The 27,614-nt window shown below is 37.4% G+C and overlaps 1 protein-coding gene across 4 annotated transcripts in view; it reads right to left on the bottom strand.

Moving 5' to 3' along the window:
* DYM (dymeclin) overlaps positions 1–27,614 on the bottom strand; it is a 386,034-nt gene that overhangs the window by 235,728 nt on the left and 122,692 nt on the right. For all 4 annotated transcript variants that reach the window (XM_082355416.1, XM_082355413.1, XM_082355415.1 and 1 more), the window contains exons 9-10: positions 5,200–5,382; positions 1,252–1,430 (exon numbers count right to left, since the gene is read on the bottom strand). In XM_082355416.1, the coding sequence (XP_082211542.1) occupies positions 1,252–1,430; positions 5,200–5,382 (362 nt within the window). The remainder of the gene's footprint in view (positions 1–1,251; positions 1,431–5,199; positions 5,383–27,614) is intronic.

Here is a 27,614-nt window from a genome sequence, read left to right as displayed (position 1 = left end):
CAGACAACTGTTCCCCTGCATGATCTTTTGTACCAACTTCCTTACCATGGAACTTTCTAGAGCCGATGATGTCATGGGCTTTCTGCTTATTCCCATCATTTTCCTTAGGCTACATCATGCTCAGAATTGTCTCTGCTTATATTCACTCACCCATTAGTAAGCAAGCCTTTTCTTTACAAGCTTTTACTCACATGAGCAGTACACTGTCACACTCAATTTTGCTATTTAAGCCAATGTTTTCCACATATAGCTGGTGCGCAGATGGGTTCTTTCATCACATTTTTTTGTCCTTAGTGTCACTCTGACATAGAATATGCTCTTCAAATAAATTCTAATATTCCATGTTTACTCATTATTTTCATGTTTAATGCTGAAAAAAAGTGGCCACCAAATCCCTGGTGAATCCTGCTATCACTCTATAAAAATTGGTGCAGAGGGGACATTCCTGTTGCCACCAGCAAGCTGCCAGCTATTTCAGAGATGTTCACAATTTTATTAATGCATGAACAGTCCAATGTTATCTATAATTATGTATTTCAAACATGACATCAACACCTTAGTGAGGCAGCTTACTTTTCATAGAAACATTTTTGTTTACACATTAGTTATAATGGAAATCAATAATTGCCCATAGGAGTTTTTGTCTATGAGCAAAAACTTGGAATCAATTTCACTCACATAGTAAAGGGTAATGTCCATTTATATGATATCTGGCAATGGTACCTTAAAATAACTATAACACTTCAGGAACTGAGTTTAGACAGCCTTAGTGTCAAAGCCTGTTGAAGGGATAGGACACTTGGGAAACTGAGTTGAAAAATCACCCTTCCTTTTAGCCATACTCATCAGGAATATGCGACAACTGTGACCAGCTACTTGAACTTAGTGAGCAGGCACTTAGTAGCGGAAAGGAACCAAGAGGGTATAAAAATCTTCTTGACAATGGCAGCCAATGCTTCTTGGAGGACTTCATCCAGGCTGAGTCATGGGCAGTGGGTGGCTGTTAAGGACCTAAAGGACAGGGAAGTTTGCTGTGCTGTGTGCTCTCCTGCTCTGCACTGTGACGCCATCTCTATGTGCACTGTCTCCTACACTGTAAAACTCATACCTCTGCCTTTGCCTGGTGGCATCTCCCTATCAACCTCTTGACTATCACCTTTGCAACCCGGCAAATATACATATCCTCTTGGGAAAAGAAATTACTCTTCAAAATATTATAAAATATAAAACCATGTTTAATATGATACTTACAAGATTTTCCATATCTGTGCGAGCCAACATGTATGTTCTAATATTACTATTCTGATGGAGCAATGTATACAAGAGGAGAGTTGCTTGATCAGATGTCTGCTGTTCACATAGGGCCATATACAAACTGTTAAAGTTAATCTGGAAAGCATGTGAAATTGACGAGGGGAAAGGACTGCTATCTGGAATATGGAAAACACAAAATTTTTAAAATATTACATCTATTTTCTAGACTGTGCCTGATATTAAATAATAAATAATAAAAGTACTGTTAATGTATACAATTCAGTTCCCATTAATTTTGTATAAGTTGCTACATTTCAGGCTCAAAATTTCAATTTGTATTCTAAAGTTTACCTAAAAAAGAACTAAACTAACTAAAACATGACTACAGTTGATAACACAGTATTGTATATTTGAAATTTGCTAAGAGAGTAGAACTGAAATGTTCTCACCAAAAACAAAAAAAACAAAAACAAAAACAAACAAAAAAACCACACACACACACACAAAACACAAAAACCCAACCCAACCTAAACTCGGACAATTTATTTCTCTGTACTATCTAAACCACAGCTTTCCAATGATTATAAATATATGAGCAAATACCATGTAACAGACTGATTTTTTTTTTAAAACCAAGTATAAAAAAAGACTAAACTAAGTCACGCAGTTTGACTCCACTACTATTTTTGCATTAACATAGCTGAATTAAATTGTCAATAAAAATATGAGCTTAAATAAATACAGCTATGGGAGTAGGCCAAAAAAAAACCAACTTTAATATATACAATTTAACCACAACATTGAAATGCTTTGTTACCGAAACTAAATGGCCATCCGTCCTAAATAAAAATATCTAGAGACAAACAGAAAATTCTCTTGTAAGATAAGAGTTAAAAAGAAAAAAAAACTGCCTTGAAGCTAAGTTACATTTTTTCAAATGAATTATCACGGCTGAAGTATTCATCAATGCCATCAATCCATTTATGAAGAAAATAGGATAACATATAATTTAGATAATTTAAAAATGATATCAAAATCAGTATGTTCAACATTAGCTTCTATAATAGAACATACCAAACCTAAGACAACTCTTGGAAAACATAAAACATTTTTGTTTAAAGGAAAACTTAAAACTAATTGACTACAACTACTAAGAAACTTTTTTTTTAAGTAGAGTTACTGGAATGATGAAAAGCATAAATTACAACCCACACAGGGAAAATTCTTGATATTCCAAAATTGACATAGCCCCTTTCCTACAGTTTACTGGATTTGTTTAAAAACTGAAGCAAGCAAGGTTAGGAAGTTAAAAAGGAGGTAAAGCTAGGTCCACTGACTTAGAGACAATTATAGTCTCATCAGATAAAACAGTGGAACATAACAGCACAAAGAGCTGATATTTTAATGTGTTTTGACAAGTACGCATAAAGAATTGTTTTTTTAAAGACCCAGAACCACTAGCAAAACAAAACAAAACAAAAGTTTAAAATAATACTGCTTTAACATTTCCAGAAGCTGTGCTCTTATGGAAAAGAAACGTGTGCCAACAAAATCGTCATGATAGCACAGTCCTATGTCTCTCAGATTTTCCTTTTTAACCTTTACATTTGTGAGAAGAATGCATCTAAAAAATGTCTTTTCAACTTTACTACAAACTGCCCTCACTTTTCCTTCCACATTCAGAACACAGGTTATTTTTTCAATCCTAGCACTGTATTTTTGACACTTACAAAAATAATTGTTTTGTAAGACTGACCTACATTTTTGCAAAGGATGGCAAAAGGAAGTGCTGGATATATTGTGAGTATGCAAATATTACAGGATTTACAGAAGACTTGGTGGAGGAAGATGTTGGACACACTACACCTCTTTACAATGGAAGCAGAATAACACAGGTTCATCAACCTGTATTATACCTGACTACAAATGGAATACATATGTTGTGTGTCTATACGTTACTAGCTAGTAAGTGCTATGAACCAGCCATTATACTGACAGCTTTATGTGTATTACCCCTTATTTAACCCATATGACAACCATGTCATTACTCTGACCAGTTTTACAAAGGATGAAATAGAGGCTTAGAGAGATTAAGCAACTTTTCCAAGATCATCCCTGAGTAAACACAGATCAGCTCCTGTTGTTTTCACCACATTATACCGTTTCTTACAACAGCAGCAATAATTTAGTGGGTCCGTCCTATGATAAATGCTCATTTAATTCTCCTAAGAACCTTATGAGGTAGAGATTATAATCCTTGCTTCACAAATAAGGAAACTAGTATATAAAGAATATAATCTGGGATATGAACTCAGGTCAGTCTAACCCTAAAGCCAATGTTCTGAATCACACTGTTCTGTACCACAGTCTCCCAAAACATGACTCTCCCAAGAAGGTTCAACCCTAAACAGTATCATTTGGCCAGAGCAGCAAAAGTAATAATAGCAGATACCATATACTGAACACCTGCTATGTTGCAAAATCTGAGCTAATCATTTCAAAACCTTATCTTGTTTGGTACTTATACAAACCCTATTAGGTGATACTATCTTCATTTTACAGAAAAGGTCACTGAGGCTTATTGAGATTAAGCAAACTGTGAAAGGCCTCACAGCTTTGAAGTGACAGGAGTGTGACATGAACTCAGGTCAGCTTGACTCCAAAACTTCCTTTTTTAACCCTAAAGTCACACTGTCACCAAGAAGGGTACACCAATGAGAACAGAAAATACTATTAGATACATGAGTTTTCATCTCTTATCTATCTAATTGTTAGAGACTCATATCCCCCTGCAAATAATAATGCCAGAATTGGCAAAGGCTCAACAAACACTGTCTATAAGAAACGTATACTAGAACAGCTCTGGAAAGGAACAAAGCAAAGAGCACCAGAAGTGTTAAAAATCTTCCTAGCCAATAACTGCACTTCTTACCCATCTTAATTATATTAGTGTTGGATGTATTTTGAAAATCTAGCTACCATATTAATCTTGCTTCTAGAGTACAACCTTTTGATAAGTGATTACTGCTTCAACATGGAACTATCTGCGCGTGCTCTACGTCAGGGTTTTGGCAAATTACAGCCCACAGGCACCCCACCACCTGTTTTGGAAATAAAGTTTTACTGGAACCCAGTCATGCTCATTTGCTTATTTATTACCTATGCTGCTTTTATGCTACAATGGCAGTTAAGAGGTGGTGACAGAGACCACAAAAGCCATCTGCCCCTTTGCAGAAAAAGTCTGCTGAGTTCTGTTCCTATTTTTAGTCATATAAAACCCTAGATGGGGGTTTCCCTGGTGGCGCAGTGGTTGAGAGTCTGCCTGCCAATGCAGGGGACACGGGTTCGAGCCCTGGTCTGGGAAGATCCCACATGCCGCGGAGCGGCTGGGCTCATGAACCACAATTACTGAGCCTGCGCGTCTGGAGCCTGTGCTCCGCAACAAGAGAGGCTGCGATAGTGAGGGGCCCGCGCACTGTGATGAAGAGTGGCCCCCACTTGCTGCAACTGGAGAAAGCCCTCGCACAGAAACGAAGACCCAACACAGCCTAAAATAAATAAATTAATTAATATTAAAAAAAAAAACCCTAGACGGAATATAGATTTTAAACAAAAAATTTCAAATAATGTATCATTCAGAGTTTTCCAGGTTAATTCCTATCCCTAATAGGTAGGACAGGTGGATCTACATTAAGCACATGCTGGCTTGGTTATCTCTGAAAGAAATGTAAATATAAATGGATATAAAGAACCACAGCCCTCATCTAAGATTTACTTGACCTTCCTGAGAATATACACAGAAAATTTAGTTTTTCTCATCTTTAACCAACATGAAAATATACAACTTGACAGTCAACTCCACAAGTGAAAGTACACAATATGCAGTAAACAATACCCTCTTTCCTCATTAGAAAGACTATTCAGAGGAAAAAAAATACCACAGACCTTGTGTATTCTTAAAGGACATGATGGCCTGTCTGTAGGGGTTTGGTGCATCTGCAGCATCTGTCAGGTTGGCCAGCACCAGCAGAAGCAGGAGACTCTGGTTGGCCAGAGGGGAAGAAACTTCTGGAGCAGCGGCCGCTTTGCTGCCCACACCGCCCAGTGTGAAAACAGTCCAGAGTCCAGCTTGAGAAGAAAACACACAATTAAAATGTGCTGGGACTAGGGGCAGGACAGGAATAAAGACACAGACGTAGAGAATGGACTTGAGGACACAGGGAGGGGGAAGGGAAAGCTGGGACGAAGTGAGAGAGTGGCATGGACCAAATGTAAAATAGATAGCTAGTGGGAAGCAGCCGCATAGTACAGCGAGATCAGCTCGGTGCTTTGTGACCACCTAGAGGGGTGGGATACAGAGGGTGGGAGGGAGACGCAAGAGGGAGGAGATATGGGGATATATGTATATGTATAGCTGATTCACTTTGTTATAGAGCAGAAACTAACACACCATTGTAAAGCAATTATACTCCAATAAAGATGTTAAAATAAATAAATAAATAAAAATAAAAACACAACTCAGCTCTGGTGGAAAACTACAAAAAAGAACTGTGCTGGGACTAGTAAGATGAATCTATTTCTGTACAATATTCTATACTTACTCACATTTTAAAGTTTGAAATAACACTCCCTTTTTTGATTATGAAAGTAAAACAAGTCCATAATTTGGAAATTCTCATATTGCCCAAGGACATAAAATTTTTAAAGACTATCATTCCCTATTCCCATAATTCCACTTCCACTTCCCAAAGATAACCAAGATAATATTAAAGTTTCTTATGTATCTTTCTCAATTTTTCTTTACATATAAAAACATACACATAATTATAAAAAAGTTTCACGTACAACTTTATACCAATATATTTGAAAACCTAAGCAAAATATTAAAATATCTAGGAGAAAACAAAATACCAAAATTGGCCAAAAAAGATGAAAGCCTGAATGGACAAATAACCTTATAACAGTGTAAACCAGAGTCAAAGAGCCAATCCTTAAAAACCATCCAAGTCCAGATTTTTTTTTTTTTTTTTAGAAATAAGTCTACCAAACCCTCAAGGAGGTGAAAGACTTATATGTAAGGAGGTTCATCAGAAAACTAAAAATAGAATTACCATATGATCCAGCAATCCCACTCCTGGGCATATGCCCAGAGAAAACCGTAATTCGAAAGGATACACGCACCCCAAAGTTCACAGCGGCAGTATTTACAATAGCCAAGACATGGAAACAACCTAACTGTCCAAGCACAGATGAATGGATAAAGAAGATGTGGTATATATATACAATGGAATACTACTCAGTCATAAAAGAGAACAAAATAATGCCATTTGCAGCAACATGGATGCAACTAGAGATTATCATACTAAGTAAAGTTAAGTCAGAAAGAGAGAGACTATCACTTATATGTGGAATCTAAAATATGACACAAATGAACCTATCTTTGAAACAGAGACAGAACCACGGACACAGAGAAGAGACCGGTGGTTGCTAAGGGGGGGGGGGGAGGAATGGAGTGGGAGGTTGGGGCTAGTAGATGTAAGCTGTTATGTATAGAATGGACAGACAACAAGGTCCTACTGTGTAGCACAGAGAACTATATTCAATGTCCCAGGATAAACCATAATGAAAAAGAATATTTTAAAAAAAGTATGTATATATATGTATAACTGAATCACTTTGCTGTACAGCAGTAATTAACACATTATATATAAATCAACTGTACTTCAATTAAAAACAAACCACAAAAATAAGTGATCACTACACATCACAAATTTAAATTTATTCAAAACAATGTTCATGATATAGTTGGGAAACTTGAGGCATTTAATAAGAAAATCAAAATTATATAAGAAAGTACAACCAGTAGCCAAGTATTATTTGCTTTGGGACTGATCTGTTGTTTATCTTAACATTTTTAAAAATTTCCAGTCACTTCCTTCCACTCAGAGTATGCTCCATGACTGCCTACCCCTATATCCACCACTGTGTGTTCGAGGATTGCAGGCAAAGAAAAACACAATTAGAAAGTTCAATCTGCCAAAAAAAAAAAAAATCACAAAATGCTCTCCAAGGTAAAATATAAGTGTTTTATTTTGGGGGGGATTCTCTTCACAGCTGTGCATCTTCATTACTAGGAGAAATAAGAGTTGACTAGCACTGGACAAATTTCACAAACAAAATTCTGACTAGCTATTAACAGAACTTCAAGTCTCCTTCCCCCCCCCCACCCCCCTTCAAGTCTTTTCAAGAGGGCTGCAAAGCTGCTTATAATGTCAACAAATGAACATTTTATTGAGAAGCTATCCCGCCCCACCCCCACCGGACAGACAGCCTTCCTTCCTTTCTCTGATAAATATTACTGCTATGTGGCCTTTCCTTACAGGGAGAAATGAGGCAGCCTGCCATTGCCTACACTGTAGTTTAAACTGGTCATAATACTGGACCAGAATTCTTCCAAAAGTTTGTTTCTTTTTGCTGATCCAAGCCTCTGATCTATGACCCAAGAATCTTAGTGGAACTGCATTTTCCTGTTGGCAAAAAAAATCTTCTCTCCACCAAAAAAATAAGGGAAAGTTACAGTATATTTCCTTCTGTTCTAAAAACCAAATTAAGGATGGTCTCCAAAGTTTTTTAATTGTATCCCTCAGGTCCTCCGAATAAATGCTTAAAATAAAATTCATCTAACTAAAACTAAAAAAGTACTGAAATTAACTAAAAGAAAAAATCTAGTGTTGATAATTCCACCTTTTAAAAGTACTGACTCAAGATTATTTAACCTTAACAATAAAAATGTGAGAAAAATATAAAGTATGACAAACTGAAACATCAATAAAATAATAACCAAAGAAAAAAGAACTCTCATTTTAAGAAATTTTGAACTCAAATGTAAACTATTAAGACAACAAAATTAAGGTAAATTACTGTTTTTTTATATTACTAAACATGCCACTTGCCCTATAACTGATTTCTTATATCTAAAAAATACATTACAGAACACTAATTATTCAACCAAAACTATACCAAAAAATACATGATAACATACTATACTGTCATCCATAGTTATAAAAATCTGCTAAAAGGGTCATATTCATATATTTTGAGCCTGTAATACTGTAACAAAACAGAGACCATGAAGAAATTAAGGAGAAAGCAGGTCAGCTATTACAAATACTTATGAAAATTCTGCTAGAGACATTTCAATCAACACAGATAAAAGGGTAATCAGTCAATAAATAGGTAGTGAGTGCCTAATTAGGGTTAAGCTCCTTGCCAGGTAAAAAAAATACAAAGAAGAAAAAAATTATACTTTGTCTTTGAGGAGGTTAGAGAAAGGGGAAGCAAATATTCATACCAATTTTAATTGTCATAATGATCCAACAAATATACCTAACTCTTCAAACATCTATACTTTTCCTATATAAGTACAGTGAAATAAGGGAAGACAGTTTCACCAATAAAGTTACTGAACATGCATCCCAGGGCAAACATTGGGGCAGAGTAACTATCTGATCCCAATACCATGCTCTCTTTCCTTTTATTAATAAAACGCCCTGAGATTTAGCTGGGCAGAGCTACATTTCCCAATCTTTCTTCCAGAAAACTATGGCCATATGACTAAATTCCAGCCAATGGGATGTGACTGGGAGCAGCCCAAGCGAGTTTTAGATTATATCCTTAAAAGGAAATTATTTTCTCTTCAAATCCTCACCCTTCCCATGGGCTAGAACCCAGGTAGAGTGGTGGGCCGACAGATTTGACTTTCTGCATGAGGATACCACCAAGGGAATGGCAAAACAAGACAGAAGGAAGTCTGGCCCTGGATGACCTCAGGAAGCAAACCTGCCTACACCCCTGGACTAGCTTAGACTTTTACGTGAGAGAAATATTAATCTTCTATCTTTTTTAAGCCACTGGTATCTGATCTCTATTAAAAGCCAAACCAATATCCTAACACAAATACGTGTTATAAAGTTCCAAAATATTATTGCTTGGTTAGAGACCTTTTTTTTCCCCAAACAATAGTTTAAAAAAATTTTTTGCATATCAAAAATTTATTTAAGTTTTTAAGATAATTATAGATTCATATGCTCTTGTAAAAAAATACGCACCTTTTTATCCAATTTCCTCTAAGGGTAACATCTTACAAACCTATAGTACAGTATCACAATCAGGATTTAACATTGATACCATCAAAATACAGAACAATTCCATCACCAGTTAGGTACATTTGTATGGGAAAAAATATCTGATGATCACTAAACTTCTTTGAAGTTAATTTCTTTTAAGGGTCACATACCAGCCACAGAGGAAATGTACCATGGTGGATTAGGCAAAGTGCAAGAAAATGGATTAGACACTAAGGAGCCCAAAGACAATGAGGCCCTATCCATGAAGTTTATAGTCTAAAGGAGAAATGGACATGGAAAAGACAAGCAAATAAATAAACTGTAATGAGTTTGCAGGGAGAAAAAGAATGTTACCTAAATGTCAGGATGGCCCTGGAAGAAAAAACAGTTGAGAAATAACTCAGAAATCAATGTGTAGAACTGACCATTGGTTTATAGACTTTTTCCAAGTTTACAATTAACCAGAGAAGCCATTCTCCTTCCCCCCAGTTTTAAAAAATTTTCTTTCATTTCTTTTTCCTACTTTCTTTCTTGCTTAGAACATCCTTCAAGGTCCAAATCAGACTCGTCTATTCTAATGAAGCAAAAAATGACTGCTTTTACAGCACTTTGATTATATAGCTCTCTGGAGCATTGTACTTACCACAGTCTGAAATTGATTATACTTACATATGTAACTTAGGCACAAATCTTCCTGTGGACTCCTTGATAGAAAATAGCTACATCTTTTTCATGTTTCATATTCCTTACAGGGCTCCAACTCATAAACTTAATTTGTTCCTTTACTTCAACTTGACTTTACTTTCTTTCTTACTTCAGTTACTTACCAAAGGTTATTTTTACAGTGTATAAGACAGATTTTATATTTGATATTTTAAAAGTATATAAATAATATAGATTTTATATTTGCTATTTAAAGGAAAAGCATGCTGTTTTTAAAGTTCTAAATATAAGTGTCAAAAGTTGGCTTTAGTCCTATATTTTAAATTATAATATTTTAATGCTGAAGAGAACACTAGGAGACAGGTATTTTCAGACACCAGTGGTAGGACTGTAAATGGGTACGCACCATCTTTGGGAAAGGCAGTCAAGTAATGTGCATCACAAACATTAACAATACGCAGATTATTTGGCCTAAGAAGTCCAATTCCACAATTTATTCTAAAGAATGAATACAAAGATCAAATTAAAGAGCTATCCACCTTAAAACTCAGAGAAACATATACACTTAAATACTGAATGAGAAGAAACTGGCTGAATCAATTGTGACATAACTCATCAACACAAGAGAAAACCAAGCCCATGGTTAGAAATACAGGCGTATCACCCAGAATGTCAACAAGGTTAACATTTTCCCAGTAGAATGTCAGCTAGTTTTTAATATCTAAACTTCCCAGAATATATCACTCAGTTTAATCCTTTTCAACTAGTGTTTATAAAATAATCTTTTATATTTGTATCTCCAAAACTCAAAACATTTTAAACAAAATAATGTACCGGGGGAGAGGGGGAATCAAATTTCATTACAAAGATAACTGGTGTGACAGAATTGCTGACATTTTGAAACTGAACTGAGTGTTAAAAAAAAAAAAAAGGAGATGAATGTCTCAGATGTTGTTGATAACTAACAGGGCATCTTAGTGTCATGCCCTGTGTGAGCCATTCTCCACCACTGGGCACACATACTAAATGTGTTTCCTAAGACCTTTCACACTGAGCCCTTGGTTTTTGCTAAGTGTTATACAATAAGAGGTAAAAGTTGAAAAAGTTGTAAAGAAGAGTGAGGAAAAAATGACTAAATGGAAGAGAAGAGATTACTATTTAAATCATCACTTTCATCAGGAAGCCATGTTTTAAGCATTTTATATAAAAACACACTAGTTTGTTAAACACTGGCATTTAGTGTGCTTTAAAAAACGGGTTGAATAATTTGAGTTATTACATACACTATAATTTTTAAAATTTAAAATAATGGTATTTAAATAGGTTCCAGATCAGTATTTTTGGCATAATGTCTGATTTTTGTGAATTTTTGTGATTACTGATATTAAGTGGTAGATACCTGCATTGTATAACTAGTTTGGAGGGTCAGTTGTTAGGGTCTGACTACAAAGGAACACAAGGAGACTTTTTAAGATGATGGAAATGCTAAAAATCTTATGGTTATGGTGGTTATTACATGACTATACATATTTGTTAAAACTAACAGAAGGTAAATTTTACTGTGTATAAATTATATCTCAGTAAACATGACTCCATCCTTTCCCTCTCCAAAAACATGTTGGGCATGGATGTGGAGCAAGTTGAACTCTCACATACTCTATAGTGAGAGAGTAAATTGGTGAAAATAATTTGGAAAACTGTTTAAGTGTAACCACTATACTTGAATGATGCACAGCTAGGCCCCACCAATTTGCCTAGTTATTATACCTAATAAAATGCTTACATTATGTGCAAAGACATGTACAAAAATATACATAGCAGCATTATTTTAACAGGCAAAAGTTAGAAATAATCAAATGTGTTAATAATCATACACATTACAGTATGAAGGATAAATAAAATATGGAATAGTCTTAAGATGAAATAATAATCAAAATGAACAAAATATGCTTCATGCAAAAATATGAATGAACTTTACAAACCAAAGAAGACGCCAAAGAATACATAGCATGTGATTCCATCTATATAAAGTTCAAAACTAATCTGCGGTGCTAGAAGTCACAACAGTGGTTTCCCGTGCAGTTGGGCGAGGACCGCGATTAGGAGAGTACACGAGCGGGGATGCTGGGATTACTTGACCTGACTGGTAATTACATGTATGTTCATTCACTTTATGACAATGAATTGAGCTATACACTAATTGTACATTTTCTAGATGTTAAACTTACATTAAAATGTTTACCACTAAGAAAACCCAGTATGCATTCCTTTTTGTAAGATGGTAAGTATATACCATAATGCTCACAGTGGTTACCTTTGATTACTGGAACTAAAGGTGATCTGTTGTTCTCATTAGAATGCTTTGATTTCTAAAATGATAATGTAGTAAAAGAAACCATAAAATTCGAAAAAAAATTTACATGATATCTTTTTTTTTTTTTTTTTTTTTTAAAATGTGACACATACTTATTTATTTATTTTTGGCTGTGTTGGGTCTTCGTTTCTGCCCGAGGGCTTTCTCTAGTTGCGGCAAGTGGGGGCCACTCTTCATCGCGGTGCGCGGGCCTCTCACTATCGTGGCCTCTCTTGTTGCGGAGCACAGGCTCCAGACGCGCAGGCTCAGCAATTGTGGCTCACGGGCCTAGTTGCTCCGCGGCATGTGGGATCTTCCCAGACCAGGGCTCGAACCCGTGTCCCCTGCATTGGCAGGCAGACTCTCAACCACTGCGCCACTAGGGAAGCCCCTACATGATATCTTTAGAACAATATTTCTTAAAAGAAATATATTAAAATGTCAGTTTATTGCGGAAAACATACCCTATTTGATATTATATCTTTATTAAAGGGCACAGTCCTCAAGTACCTCTCTATGTGTTCAGCCTATACGTTAAGAAAACATTCTTTAGCAATTTATTTTTTTCATTTGAAAATGAATATAAAACAGCAACGTACACAATCTTGAACTACAGCCAATCATACTACAGTGCTAGGAAAGGGGGAAGGGTGGTGGGAAGGTCACTAATATTTTCACTTTTTTACATGTGTTTACATTTAAAGCACTCTTAAAATATCTGGTGACTTCTAGTTCCTAAAACAGTTCTGAGTCAAATTCAATTTTCCTAACACAAAACAACATGATATTAAAACCCCCAGCCTGTCTCCCAAAAGGAATGCTTTGACCATCTCAAAAAAGAGAAAAAAACACACCACAAAAGAACAGAGGAAAATGTTTTAAAAACTCATAGCACACTAAAACATTTCATCCACCTTTGTAGTCTGAAATCTTTCAGAACCTCTGATTTATAATCCAGCATAATATAAGCCATATGAAACTTTAAAAGTCTTACTCCTTTAAGAACAGAACTATTAAAGAAAAATTGAAAAAAAAATCCACTGAAATAATTCAGTGTTTATGAAGATAACACCTGTTTTCAAAAAGGAGAAAAAATGAAAGGTAACAGAATTCATTGGTCTAAGTAAAACTCTAGAATCACATATCCTTAAAATAAACATTTATGAGAACCTAAGATGAGCCAGGTACTATAGTAAAGTGTAGAGTATGAAGGGAAACAAAATGAATAAAAAACCTAGTGTCCTCTGAGATAAATCCCATCTCATACCCCCATGCAAAAATGTTAGATAAATTAAATCTGATGCAAGAAATAAGAAAGGGGCACTGTGCCTGTATGCTCAGAGGACAGATAGCCCTTCCCTTGAACAGGTCCATATCTGGTTCCCCAGTAACCTCATTCCATCTGTCCTGAGGTTGGCCCCTAAAGCAGTGTTTCCCAAAATGATGCACGGACCACTGATGAAGTGAGAGATGGTTAAGTGTGGCACTTTTTAAAAATCTTCAAGAGTTATGTATATTAGAAATATATAAACTAGGATATCAATCTCAATTTTCAAGGACTTCACCATGTAATATAAGGATAGAGTAAACAATATGTTTAAATTTTTGAAAAAGTGAGGTAAGTAAACTGGAATTCAAGCTGTACTCATATAAGACAAAATCATGGTGGTTGCATGGATGTGGGTGAAGTTGGGGAAATATTCCTGTAGGAAAACAGAGAAGTCCTCACATCACAGCTCTAAGCATCTGGCAGTGTATACTTACACAGAAGTCCCACTCTTCAAACCAAAAAAGCCCTGTTCCCACAACATTTTCTCATGATACATGATCTCTAACCCCTCAATACCCTGGCCACCTTTCCATCTTCTGGCAATGAGGCATCCCCAACAAAACACAAAATAGAGGTATGTGTGTTAATGATGGAAGAGAAACATAAGTACCTTTCAACAAGCTTTAACCAAATACAACCATTCACCCCTCCTTCAGCTGAGGAAATCCAACAGTGTAGTATGTCACCCCTGTGAAAATTAAAGGGCCTTATTAGGGCTAGAGCTTTCACTGTTACTACAAACTTTTCTCTCTTATACACAGCTGTACTACTTCATACCCTTGGCTTGCACGACTGCCTTCCCTGCTAGACTGTGGGTTGCTTGAGATGGGTGTCTCCCTTCTTCACTGTGGTTTGATTCCTTTGCACCCTGACAATATAATTTTTTATATTACATTAAATAGGAAATGAGTAATTTTTAATTTTGCATTTTTGCAAACTGAATTTTTTACCTTTTATGTAAAAATATTCATATGAAATTCTTTACTTTCTCCAAATAAAAATCACGATTGAAGTCTGAATTATGCAAGAGATTTTGTCAAAAACTACCTATACTAATAAGTTTATTAACTTTAACAGTATCAATAACCAAAAATAATCCATTACTGTTAGATTTCTAACAGTAAAATCTTAGAATGAGTGCCTACATTAGCATTTAACTTCCACTTGTGAAGGAGTAAATATAAATCAAATGACTATAACAAAATATGCAGAATAGATTTATTCCCACCTCAGTAACAGTCATTTTTTCCATATAAGTTTCCAGCTGTTACTCTCCTGGGCATTAAAAACTGAGAATCTGTAAGTAACTATTACTCTTTGGTTGAAAGTGACATTCAAGGAAACATGGGAAGAATTTCTTCCAAAACTCGGACCACTTTGAAATGAATTTTTAAATGCCTTAAAGGTAGCAACAGCAATGTCATCTACCATCAAAGGATAAGAAGAGTAAGATAAGAGCTTAGGAGGGACTAGGAAAGTAGATTCTATGAAAAGAGAGCACATTCATAAATATTTGAAAAAGAGGATTCCAAATTAGTGAATCCAGAAAGTTCCCAAGATATAAATGATGCCCAGATGAAAGTTACAGGTAGTAAATGCAAACAAGAGTAAACACTGTAGATCAAATGGTCTGAAAGTACTCATGAGATTGAAGAAATATCCACAGAGCATTCAATACAATCCAACTAGCAGTTAATAAACACACACTAACACTAATGGTCTCCAAAGTGGGTGAGCAAAGAAAATATCAGAACTTTGTGTTTCATCTAAGAAATATGAAGACCCTAAGCCTTAGCAGTACACATTACTCAGACTGGCACTGGTGCTCACACTCAGCCCACCTGTCAGAAGTCAAATGCCATGCCAGTAATCCAGGTACCCTGAGTGGGGTCCTGCCCGCAACAGGGGGGAAAGAGGCACGCGCTCCTTCCTTCTCTTGCAGCATAAGGAGACATACTGTGGTTTACCCTGCTTGATTATACTATCTAGGTTTAACTAAACTGACTCTCGTAAAAATCTATTTTAAAAATAATGGAACCAGGGATTCCCTGGTGGTGCAGTGGTTAAGAATCCGCCTGCCAACGCAGGGGAGACGGGTTCAAGCCCTGGTTCGGGAAGATCCCACATGCCGCAGAGCAACTAAGCCCGTGCGCCAAAACTACTGAGCCTGTGCTCTAGAGCCCGCAAGCCACAACTACTGAGCCCGTGTGCCTAGAGCCTGTGCTCCGCAACAAGAGAAGCCACCGCAATGAGAAGCCCACACACTGCAACGAAGAGCAGCCCCCTCTCACCGCAACTAGAGAAAGCCTGCACGCAGCAACGAAGACCCAATCAATGCAGCCAAAAATAAATAAATTTTAAAAAACAAATACCGTATGCTAACACATATATATGGAATCTAAAATTAAAAAAAAATTGTCACGAAGAACCTAGGGGCAGGACGGGAATAAAGACGCAGACCTACTGGAGAATGGACTTCAGGACACAGGGAGGGGGAAGGGTAAGCTGGGACGAAGTGAGAGAGTGGCATGGACATATATACACTACCAAATGTAAAACAGATAGCTAGTGGGAAGCAGCCGCATAGCACAGGGAGATCAGCTCGGTGCTTTGTGACCACCTAGAGGGGTGGGATAGGGAGGGTGGGAGGGAGGGAGACGCAAGAGGGAAGAGATATGGGGATATATGTATATGTATAGCTGATTCACTTTGTTATAAAGCAGAAACTAACACACCATTGTAAAGCAATTATACTCCAATAAAGATGTTAAAAAAAGTAAACAAATATATTAAAAATTAATTAATTAAAAAAATAATAATGGAACCAGGGAATTCCCTGGCTGTCCAGTGGTTAGGACTCGGCACTTTCACCGCCCAGGGCCTGGGTTCAATCCCTGGTTGGGGAACTAAGATCCCACAAGCCACACACGTAGCATGGCCAAAAAAATGAAATTTTTTTTAAAAATGGAACCATAAAACTGTTTTAAACTTTCTGGTAAAGAAATCACAGACCGAAAAAAATATAAATTAAAGATTCAAGTACAAGCAAACAACAGTAGAGCCTACATTTCTACTCCCTGTGTCGGCTCTTTGTTAAGTCATTTTTGTAAGCTAAAAACAAAGACAATGTTTATCAAATCTCTGAAGAAAATTGCCTCCCCATCCATTACCAACCCTCTCTGAAATAAAGATATATAGCCACCATTATTAACAAGGAATATGGCTATAAAATATACTGTTCCTTGAGACATTAAATAATGACACTATGAAGCCACTGTGATTAGCAACTGAGTTTAAAAACTCATCCAGATGATTAATAATATTTGTAATATCAAATTTTTTTCTGTATTGGTAATAAACTCAAATTTAAACACTTAAAATTTTTTTATTAATTTTATCTTTTGGAAAATGTCAATTTGCAGATATTTTATAATTTACATAATATATTGGTATAACAATGCATTATATAATTTATGTCAATCCACTTAAATCGGGGGGTTTCTTTAAAAGGTTACATTGATGGGATGTATAATCAATAACGTTTAAAGACTACTATACACAAGGGAGGGCTTCCCTGGTGGTGCAGTGGTTAAGAATCCACCTGCCAACGCAGGGGACATGGGTTCGAGCCCTGGTCCGGGAAGATCCCACATGCCGCGGAGCAACTAAGCCCATGCGCCACAACTACTGAGCCTGCACTCTAGAGCCCACGAGCCACAACTACTGAAGCCCGCGCACCTAGAGCCCGTGCTCCGCAACAAGAGAAGCCCGCGCACCGCAACGAAGAGTAGCCCCCGCTCACCGCAACTAGAGAAAGCCCGCATGCAGCAATGAAGACCCAACACAGCTTATCAATAAATAAAATTAATTAATTAATTAAATAAATAAATAAGTAAAGACTACTATACACAAGGGACTGCTGTGGGGAGAGGCAGTGAAAGAAAGAGGGGAAGAAAAAGAGCAGTTTCTGCCATTAAATGGTGATCTATACAAATTATCAAATTTCTAACTCACCAAGCGTTATCATTCACCTAATTTTACATATAAAGAAATTACACTCAAAGAGGTTAAGTTCCTTACGCACATAATAGAGCTAAGCAGGTCTGCACCCACAGTGCTCTGAGTCTATAGCAGATGCTCTCCCCCACTACCCTCACTGCCCCTCCAGCTCCAAAACAATAAACGGGGTCCCCTGGCCTCCGCTGGGGATTACAAGTTTAAAATTTACCACAAGTCAGATCTTCAAGCACTTGGGATATAACAGGCCTAAATTCAATCTGTTTGCTATAAGGAATAGCATTCTGTGGTTTACAATGAGTCTGGTCCCAAATTATCTTGCCAGACAGAAGTCTCTTCCACTCTTCAACCTCATCCACGGAACCCTACATATATATATATATTTTGCTTGGATTGTGTTTTTGGCTCTACTACCTTCTGTTCATCTTGGTACCACATCTGCATTTCTTTATATCCCCCTAAGGAACCATCTCTCCCAGGCGTTTTGCCCCTTTTTTATGGTGAATAAACATTTACTAAATTGTCTCTTTGGCAGGCACGCACAGGTTCTTCAATGAGTAAATTGTTTTCAATACATTCAAGGTGCCCATAATCTTCTTGAGGAGACAGGCAGGAATGTCTTTATAACACAATGTTCTGAGAGTTTCACAGAGTCCTGTGCAAAGAAAGAGGACTAGCTTTGCTTGGGCATTCCAGGAGAGCTTCCCAAAGAAGGCTGCCTGTAACCTGGGCTGTGACGGTGAGTGACAGGTCTGCAGGAGGAGAGGAGGAGGGCATTTCGGTGCATGGGATGGTATCAGACAAAGCTGGGCAGGGGTGAACCTTCGGTGCACCTGGCGCTCCAGCTGGAGACTCTGAGTGAGGTAAGGCTGGAAAGAGAGGGGACATTGTGAGGGGCTTACATGACGGTGCTTCTGAAGGTCACTCCAATTGCCAATTCCGAAGGACCACAAACGGACCAAGAATTCAAGTCTTTTCTGGTGATCTTACAAATGAATGACATACAATTCATACATACATACAACCTTCACTCTCAATTTTACCTAGGATTAATACTAACCTATTAACTCACTAAATCAGTTATGGGACATTGTATTTTCATAAACCTAGAAAAAACTAGAGTTTACAGGAGATCCTAATAACTAAGTCTCCTATCAAAAAGTCTGGCTGCTGTGCAATGCTTGTTTGTGCTGCAAAGCTCCTTGTGCACAAACACGCACGCAGACATACATATCACAGGTGCCTGGAATTCCGGCAGCTTGGGGGAAGGAAGTTCTGTTATGCATTTTGTTCTGAATTGTTCACGGTCTTCCACTGATGCATTTCAAGCTTTTTAAGTCATAAATTTCAGTTAAATTAGCTTCAAAATGAGGAGTTAAGATGATTGTAGATTCTCTAGTTAACCCGACACAATACAACGATGCATAACTATTAAGACCACACTACTAATAAGATACCCTTTCCCCTGCCAGGACACAACCAGCCAGCGGGATATAAGGGAGGTTCACGGAGCTCTGAATCCTTCAGTAAGACACCTCCTTTTCAGGCCATGAGGCCAAAAGCCTCACCATGACAAACTGTCCAAAGCTATAATTAGAAATACTACCTACCTTCCCCTAAAGGATCATCAGGGCTAATTATAATTATGCCTTATATCCCTGTTTACCTTGATCAGCAAAGAGAACTAAAGCTGCTACATACCCTGGCCCAATGCCGTACGATTCAGTACAGCCCCTAAACTAACGCAGTCTCCCGTAGCTCTCCCCATCCCCTCTGGAACTCACATATTTCATCAGAAGAAATCCTCAATATTTTCAAGCTTAACCTCTTCGCCCCTGGTCTAACAGAAACCTGGGTGTCCCCTGAGGACAGTTCTCTCTCTGGAGCCTTTACAAGTGGTGACTTGCTTTTCTCTCTCCACAACCCATGTACCACAGAGAAGCAGTACAGCTTCCAAACTATTTCTCCTGACATCCCAGGTGCCCTGAAACATCCCATCAGACTACACTACCCATCAATGCTTCTTGCTACAGTCATTTATAGATGGCACTGTCACTCCTGCTCATTTTCTAATCATTTGAGCACCTGCTTCACTGTCTGCCCCTCCACACTACTCCAGTCCTCATTTTTAAAATATCAACATACTCATATTCAAGCCACCCAAAAATACGGTCTCTAAGGCCTTGATCTGCTTGTTCACTTCCTCTAACCTACCCCAACTACCCATTCCCATGGTCATGCCCTGGCGGCACATTCTCTTTGCTAATAATTGCACTACCACCACAATTTTGAATTCATATATTCCACTCTCTGAATACCACCACCGCCCAGCTTTCCAGACCATTTCCTCTAGTACCCGACTCAAACAATTTTTGACCTGGTTGGCTCTCTCTACCACTTTTTCATTGTCTACCACCACGCCCTCCTAACCCAGCTAGGATTCAGTGGGTCGGCATCAGGATCACTCCCTTGCTTACTCCGTCCGAACTCCCTCACACTCCTGCTTTCCTCCATCGTAACTGCCTAGCAACACTCCAGCCTTGATTCAATCCAATTCTCTAACTACTCCATGTTCCAAAGCAGCTATACATAACTGAAGAACAACATACAACCATTCTGATTGCTTTTAAGTTCATCCCCATAAATTTCAAGTGGGCCCTCAGCTCTGTCCGGCAATCCTATTATGCTTCTCCAGTGTCCCAGGGGAATTAACTCTCCTACAGCTCTCTCTTGGTAAACTTCCAACACCAATCTCCAAACTTCATGCTCAGCTGACTCTCAATAGAGCCCATCAGATAACTACCCTGTCTTTCCACTTTAAAATCCACAAACCCACCTGCATCAACATGTACATACTCTGCCTTCACTCCTGTTATAAAGGAGTGAAATATCCCTTCTCCAATCTTTATGAATAAGAATTTCTCCATCTGTAATAGAATGTAAGTTCTATGAATGCAGACATTTAGTAATATTTACAGAATTGGAATGAATCATTCCTACCACAGTATGTAAACATGCTGCGCCATTTCCCAGCCAAAAATAAAAAAATAAAACCTCCCTAGAATCCATGTCCCCTTCCAGTGGCTGCCCTATTTTTCTGCCTATTCTCTGACTCTCATTCTCCCCTCAACCCACCCTAATTAGCTTCCTAAACACCATTCCACCTAAATGATTCTTGACAAAGTAACCAACAACTTCCATCTTACCAGATTCCAACAGTCATTTCTAAGGCCTCTCCTTAATCAACCTCTCACTTAAATCTGCATAAAGTTGTACATTTAAGATTTTGTAATTTATTGCACCTATGTTATAATTCAAACATTAGAAAACTTCAGTGAAACAATTTCATGGATCAGATACAACTGGAAAGAGAATTAGTGAACTGGAAGATAAATCTGAAGAACTTATTCAGAGTTCAGAGAGACAAATGAAATTCTAAGAGAGATTAAGAGATATGAAGACTATGAAGATATGAAAGAAATTTCAGAAGTAAAAAGAATAGCAGAGGCAATTTCCTGATGGTCCGTTGGTTAGGACTTGGGGCTTTCACTACCAGGGCCCGGGTTCGATCCCTGGTTGGGGAACTAAGATCCCACAAGCCGCACAGCATGGCAAAAAAAAAAAAAAAGAATAGCAGAGATATAACACAACAAAATAAAGCTGCAGATCACAAAAGCTACCAGAAAGTAGAAATTTAATGATCCCAATCACTACCCCCAAGGTCACAAAACTAGCAGGCTTAAATCCAGGTTTCAGGCTTTTTGCAATATATCACACCACTCAGAGAAGAAAGAAAGAAAAATCCAGTTAGCTAAGAAACTCCATTAGGCTCAAATGATACATATGCTATTTCTCCAACAGGTATGCATGAACTTTTGGAGACAATCCATGATGTGCCAGGAATAAGCAAGGTCAGAAAACAAACATGATACTTTTTCCTGGATCACTAATCTTACACTAAGATTTCTAGAAAGTTAATTAAGTCACTGGACTGTCATGTAATTCCATCTTAATAGTAATAAAACAAACGTGGATATGATTACTGAAGTAGAACTTAAAATGTGCATTAATTTATAAGATAAAATATGAAACCTGAGCATTGCTAAGAGGCTTCTGACAAACTCCTAGACCTTTAAGGTTATGACTCATTTGCCTCAGCTGTTATGGGCTGGCTGAAAAAGCACTGTTAACGGCTCTAATGGTTTTCTCAATAATGTGTAAATTACTATGATTGGCAGAATTCAACAACAAAAAAAGATTATTTGTGTAATTCACTGTTTTTGTTGTTGTTTCTTTTACTCTGAACTTAAATGTTGTATTTTGTGAAGAGTATAACAAAAATGCTGGGGGACTGAGGACAAAATCTGGTATGCAGAGAGGGAGAAGTACCAGGTTCTGCCTCATCCCACCGTCTTCTGGTCTCTGTGAGATTATGCTGATAACTCCTACAAATAACCTGCCCTAGAAAGCTAGTTTATTATATTACTGCCTCGTCTTCATCCACTATACATTATCAACCAAGTATAAGTCAGGATTAGGGTGAGTTACAAGTAACAGACCTGTATTAATTATGGCTTCAACAGAAGTCCAAAAGTAGGTGTAGTAGAGCTTGCCCGTTACTCCATGATATTCAAGAGCCAGGCTCCTTTTCTCTTGTTGCTTCACTGTGTACAGCCTCCATTTCTAAATTTACTCACGGTACAACGTGGCTAATCCAGCTCCAGCCATCACATTTTCATTCAAGTCAGCTGACAGAGACGAGGACATGTACTTCCTTTGAGAACTCTACCTGCAAGTTTGCCCATACCACTTCTGCTTACATTCCCTTGGCCAAAATATAGATCATATATGGTTGAAAAGAGGACTGAGAAATATAACCTATTCTTGGCATCCATGTAGTCAGCTAAAATGGGGGAGGAGACAAACTAGCAGTCATCATCATGACACATATGAATAAATCCTTTGCAATGTCTCCAAAATATACCCCTTCTACTTGAGATGATGGAACTTGGCCTTAGGTCTCCTGTCTTTAGAGCCCTGTCTTTACCTTTGCTCAGGGAAACAACTGTGCCCAGATAAACCAGTGAGCTTTATGAACAACATGAGAACTGGCAGAAGTATTGGTAGTCTTACCATGATGTCTTCCCTTTGAATACTAGCAACAGGATACTTCAAAACATGCGCTATTAACCATACAGCCAAAAGAAGGAGGTAAGTAATTTTAGCTGCTTTACAGCAAAAATTTGCCTGCTCTCCTGATTTGACCAAGTCAGGAACTGAAATTAACAAAAGTAACAGCTTAGATTTCAACCGCACCTTTCTGGATTAGGGCTCTAACTTTTCAAATACATAGTAATATACTATTTTATTTTCATAACCCTAGTAACAAGATAAAACTTGATTATTATTTGCACATTTTAAATGCTCCCTACTTTACTATTTAATTTGCTGTAAGTATATACCTATACATAGGGACAAGCACTGGAAAAAGAATGAAAAAATGGAAACAGTTGATTTGTTACAGTGGTAGAATTATAGCTAATCTTAGTTTTTAAAATTTTCATAACTTCTAGTGCCCCCTGTGTGATAATATTTAAGACTTTATAAACACACACTCACACTCATATATATCTTACATACATACAGCATACAGTATGGAGAAAGATAGCCACACATGATTTCTACTAGCTGTGTGACTTTACGAAAATTACATAACCTCTGTAAAATAAGGTCACAGTACTAGCCATTTCCACACTCCTCCCATCTATGATCTGTAGTGCAGGGGGCTAGAAACCTGCAAACTATATTTTCCAAACTTCTTTGCCTGCTGGCTTCAGATTAGGGCAGAGAATCGGAGACACTGGGTTGGGGGTAGGGTGGGGCGTGAGAACAGAGAAGCCATTTTTCCTTCAGCTGCTGGGGGGATCTCTAGCAGATTCAATCAGGATTCCAATGGCTTCCTGCTCAGGTAGTAAGGCTCCTACTGTGGTGGAGCCAGCAGGTTCTCTTGCAACATACTGTATAAAGATGCTCACTAGGGGTGTTATCTGGAATAACAAAACAGTGGAAACCACCAAAATGACTAATCATTTTAATTGATTAAGGTGAATCTATATGATACATGATTAAAACTGTATTTATGAAGAAATATTAATGGCATGGAAAATACAACATAATGTTACACAAACAAGACAGGATTCTTAAAACTATATTGCCATTAGCATCAGTTAGTGTTGTGAGTGCAGAGCACGACAAGGGCATGAGGGAAATGCAGATCAAATTGTGTATCATTTAAATATCTACAAGAGTTATGGCCCAGCCAGATAGAAAGAACATGAAAGAAGAGAAAATGTATTCCAGCAGTAAAAAGCATAGGGAGGAATTTGGCTCAGCCTAAGTGGAGGGCTGCAGACTTTTGCTTACATTATGCATTGCAAAGTTGGCAATATCATCTCAAGGGGACAAACTTTGAAAACTTGATTCGGAAGAGAGCAAAAAATAAAAACCCTCTTTTTAATGTATGAAGCACAGATATATATAGTACATAAACAGCTTTACAGTATATTTGTAGTTTTAATTTTCCTTTGGGAGTGGCAGTGGCAATTAAGAAAAAAACAGTCTAAAAAGGCTCCTGGGACTTCCCTGGTGGTCCAGTGGTTAAGACTCCGTGCTCCCAATGCAGGGGGCCCGGGTTCACTCCCACATGCCCCAACTAAAAGAGCCCACGTGCCGCAACTAAAGATCCCGCACGCCATGACTATAGATCCCACACGCTACAACTAAGACCCAGCACAGCCAAATAAATAAATAAATTTTTTTTTTAAATTACAAAAAAACTAAAAATAAAAAGGCTCCTTAGGATGACAAAATGGGGAAACATGTTAAGAAACACCCGCAAACAGAAATCTCCCTGAAGAATAAAGTACATATTGGTGTAACTTGAACCCATGTATGCACAGGAGAGGGTTGAAACAAAACCCATCTGAAGGGCATGGACCTTCAGTGTCCAGGTATCAGGGGGACAACAGAAATGGTTCAGGGTGCAGCAGGAGAACCGCCATGGATGCATGCAACACCAAGACATAAGAGAATCTAAGCCTGCAAATTATATCAAAACATTTCAAAGAACCAGAGATCCACTATATTGAATATACAAGAGGAGGAAGTGTTCTGTGTAGGCATTTCAAGTGATTAATATGTTGAAAGGATAATATGATTATAAGGCAGGAAGGACAAAAAATAAAAGTAATGAACAAGAGCAAGTAAGAAATTAATATAAGACTGCAAACCAAAGGCATCTGAAGAATAAAACTCTTACACACTGCTATCATCCATGGTAAATCGAGGAGGATAGGTAGTTTACTCCTTATCAAATATTATTATACAAGTTTATGATAATCATTTCCTTGCTTTTCTTTATAGTTTCAACCACCTACAGACCAAACTCTAAACAATGTAGTTTAGTTTTGCCTGGCTTTTTTGGTGTAGTTTTGCCTACTTTTGTACTTTCATACTGTATATGTTTTCTTTTAACTTGCTTCTTTCATGCCACGTGGTGTTCTAAGAGTCATCAGTTTATGTGGGGAGCTGCAGTCCCTTCAGCTGCATATAATGAACATAATACTCTTCATCCATTCCACTCTTGATGGTCATCTGACGTGTTGCCAGTTGGAGACGATTATAAACAATGTTGCTACGAACCTTTTTTCATGTTTTCTTGCACTTACGTATGCGGGTTCCTTTAGGATGTATACCTAAGAATGGAGCTGCTGGGGTACAGGGTATGTTCATATTCAGTGTCACTAAATAACGGCCAAACATTTTCCAATGTAGCTCTACCTAATTACACTCTTAGCAGAGTTGTCAGAGTTCCCACTGCTGTACCAACACCTTCTTTCATAATTTAAAATATAACATTCATCTCCAGTGTTATACCTCTGAAAGTTACTGGCTGCAATTGTACCTACTTTCATATATGTCTGATTTTGAAACAAATTTAATTCACTTTCACTTCATGCAAAATAAGGGTAAAACTACATCTCCAGTCTAATAAGCAGCACCTAGCTCCACACAGGACCAGCAGGGTGAATTAAGATATTCGTATCCTATCCTTTGTACATCTCTGGAAAGTATCCCAAGCATCCCAAAGCAACTTACTAGTCTCTTCTTCTGCTTGGCTAACTCCTTTTATGTGTTGTAATAATGTTTATTAACATTGCTTATTTTTTTAGTCATTTGACATACAGTTTTAGGCTCCATAAATTTACACTCCCATGAAAAAAAAAATTGAAGGGTATTTTTATCTAACAGAATTATATTTGACTGCCCACCAGGTGTGGGGGGAAAAAGGTATACCAACATCTGTAGTAAGAAAATGTAATAGATTTCTTAAATACTAAATTTTCTTTACTATAAGAAAATGTGATGTTCTTTGCAGAGAATTACCCCACTTTCCACCAATCACTGTCCATTATGGAAAAACTATCAACATTTATGGTCTGATTACTTAAATTAAGCTGTCGCCACACTGACTGTGAAAAATCCAAAGGTTATTTTAAAAAATTTCTCAAAATAAACACATTTCAAATAATCAGCCCAATTTTATCTAATTCTGCCAGGACTTTAAACATGAAAATAAAATTTAAAAACAAACGGATATATCATATCATTTTGTTGTACCAAAATGTCCATATAATCACTGATAATCTCAAAACATCACTCAGTAGTAATCATGCAATTGGAACCCTACATGTCAATGCTTTGATTGTTATTGAAGAAAACCAGTCTATGGGAGAAAACACTTGAATCAAGTATTTTCTTTTAAAAATACAATGAAAGTGGGACGTCCCTGGTGGTCGAGTGGTTAAGAATCCGCCTTCCAATGTAGGGGACACAGGTTCGATGTCTGGTCAGGGAATTAAGATCCCACATGCCACAGGGCAACTAAGCCACACGCTCTAGAGCCTGCATGCCACAACTAGAGAGCCAGCATGCTGCAACAAAGAGCCCACGTGCTGCAAAAGACCCCGCATGCCACAACAAAGATCCCGCGTGCTGCAACTAAGACCTGACGCAGCCAAATAAATAAATAAAAATAAATATTAAAAAAATACCTTAAAGCTATTTGACTTAATTGACATCACTCAAATAGTTGTAAATTTCATGGTACATCCATACAATGGAATATTATTCAGCCATAAAAAGGAATGAGGTACTGATACATGTTATGAATGAACCTTAAAAAAAAATACAATGAACGTGTTAAGACAACAATAACCTAATTTGCTAAAAATATCATATTTGTATTTTTTTAACAAAAAAATGTATGACACTGGGGAGGGAGGAAAGGGAGGTAGTGGAAACTATTTTCTGCTCAGTTTTCTGTAAACTAAAACCACTCTAAAATATAAATAAATAAAGTCTATTAATTTTTTAAAAAATGAAATGTAAAGGAGTAATTAAAAGTATAAATCCACAACCATAAAGGGAATAGAGCCATAAGTAGCTGAAAGATTTTAACAAATTTCTGGTAGAAAGTTAACAGTGAACACAATGGAAGAAGACACAGACAGAAATTCTCATAGCAGGAGCTATAATGAAAGAAGAGGGTCCATCTACACAGTAGATCTTCAGCAAGGGTCTAGAATTAGAGAAGGTATATGGATTGGGGGCAGGAGTTAGAAGCACGGCTAAAAACGGAAAAATTTCAAAAATCTTTAGCAGAACAATTACCTCTTAACAATGGTACTTTTCTAGCCCTCAGTCATCCAGGTTTTACAGACCAGTCATATAATTTTCAGAGGCTACATGACATTCACCCATTCAACAAGTAATTAGTATCTCCCACAACCCAGGCCCTCTGCTAATGTGC

This window comes from Balaenoptera borealis, assembly GCF_965194805.1.
Source record: "Balaenoptera borealis genome assembly, chromosome: 14".
Classification (NCBI taxonomy): domain Eukaryota; kingdom Metazoa; phylum Chordata; class Mammalia; order Artiodactyla; family Balaenopteridae; genus Balaenoptera; species Balaenoptera borealis.
Note: the sequence above shows the minus strand (reverse complement) of the source record. Positions and strands in the feature narration are given on the sequence as shown.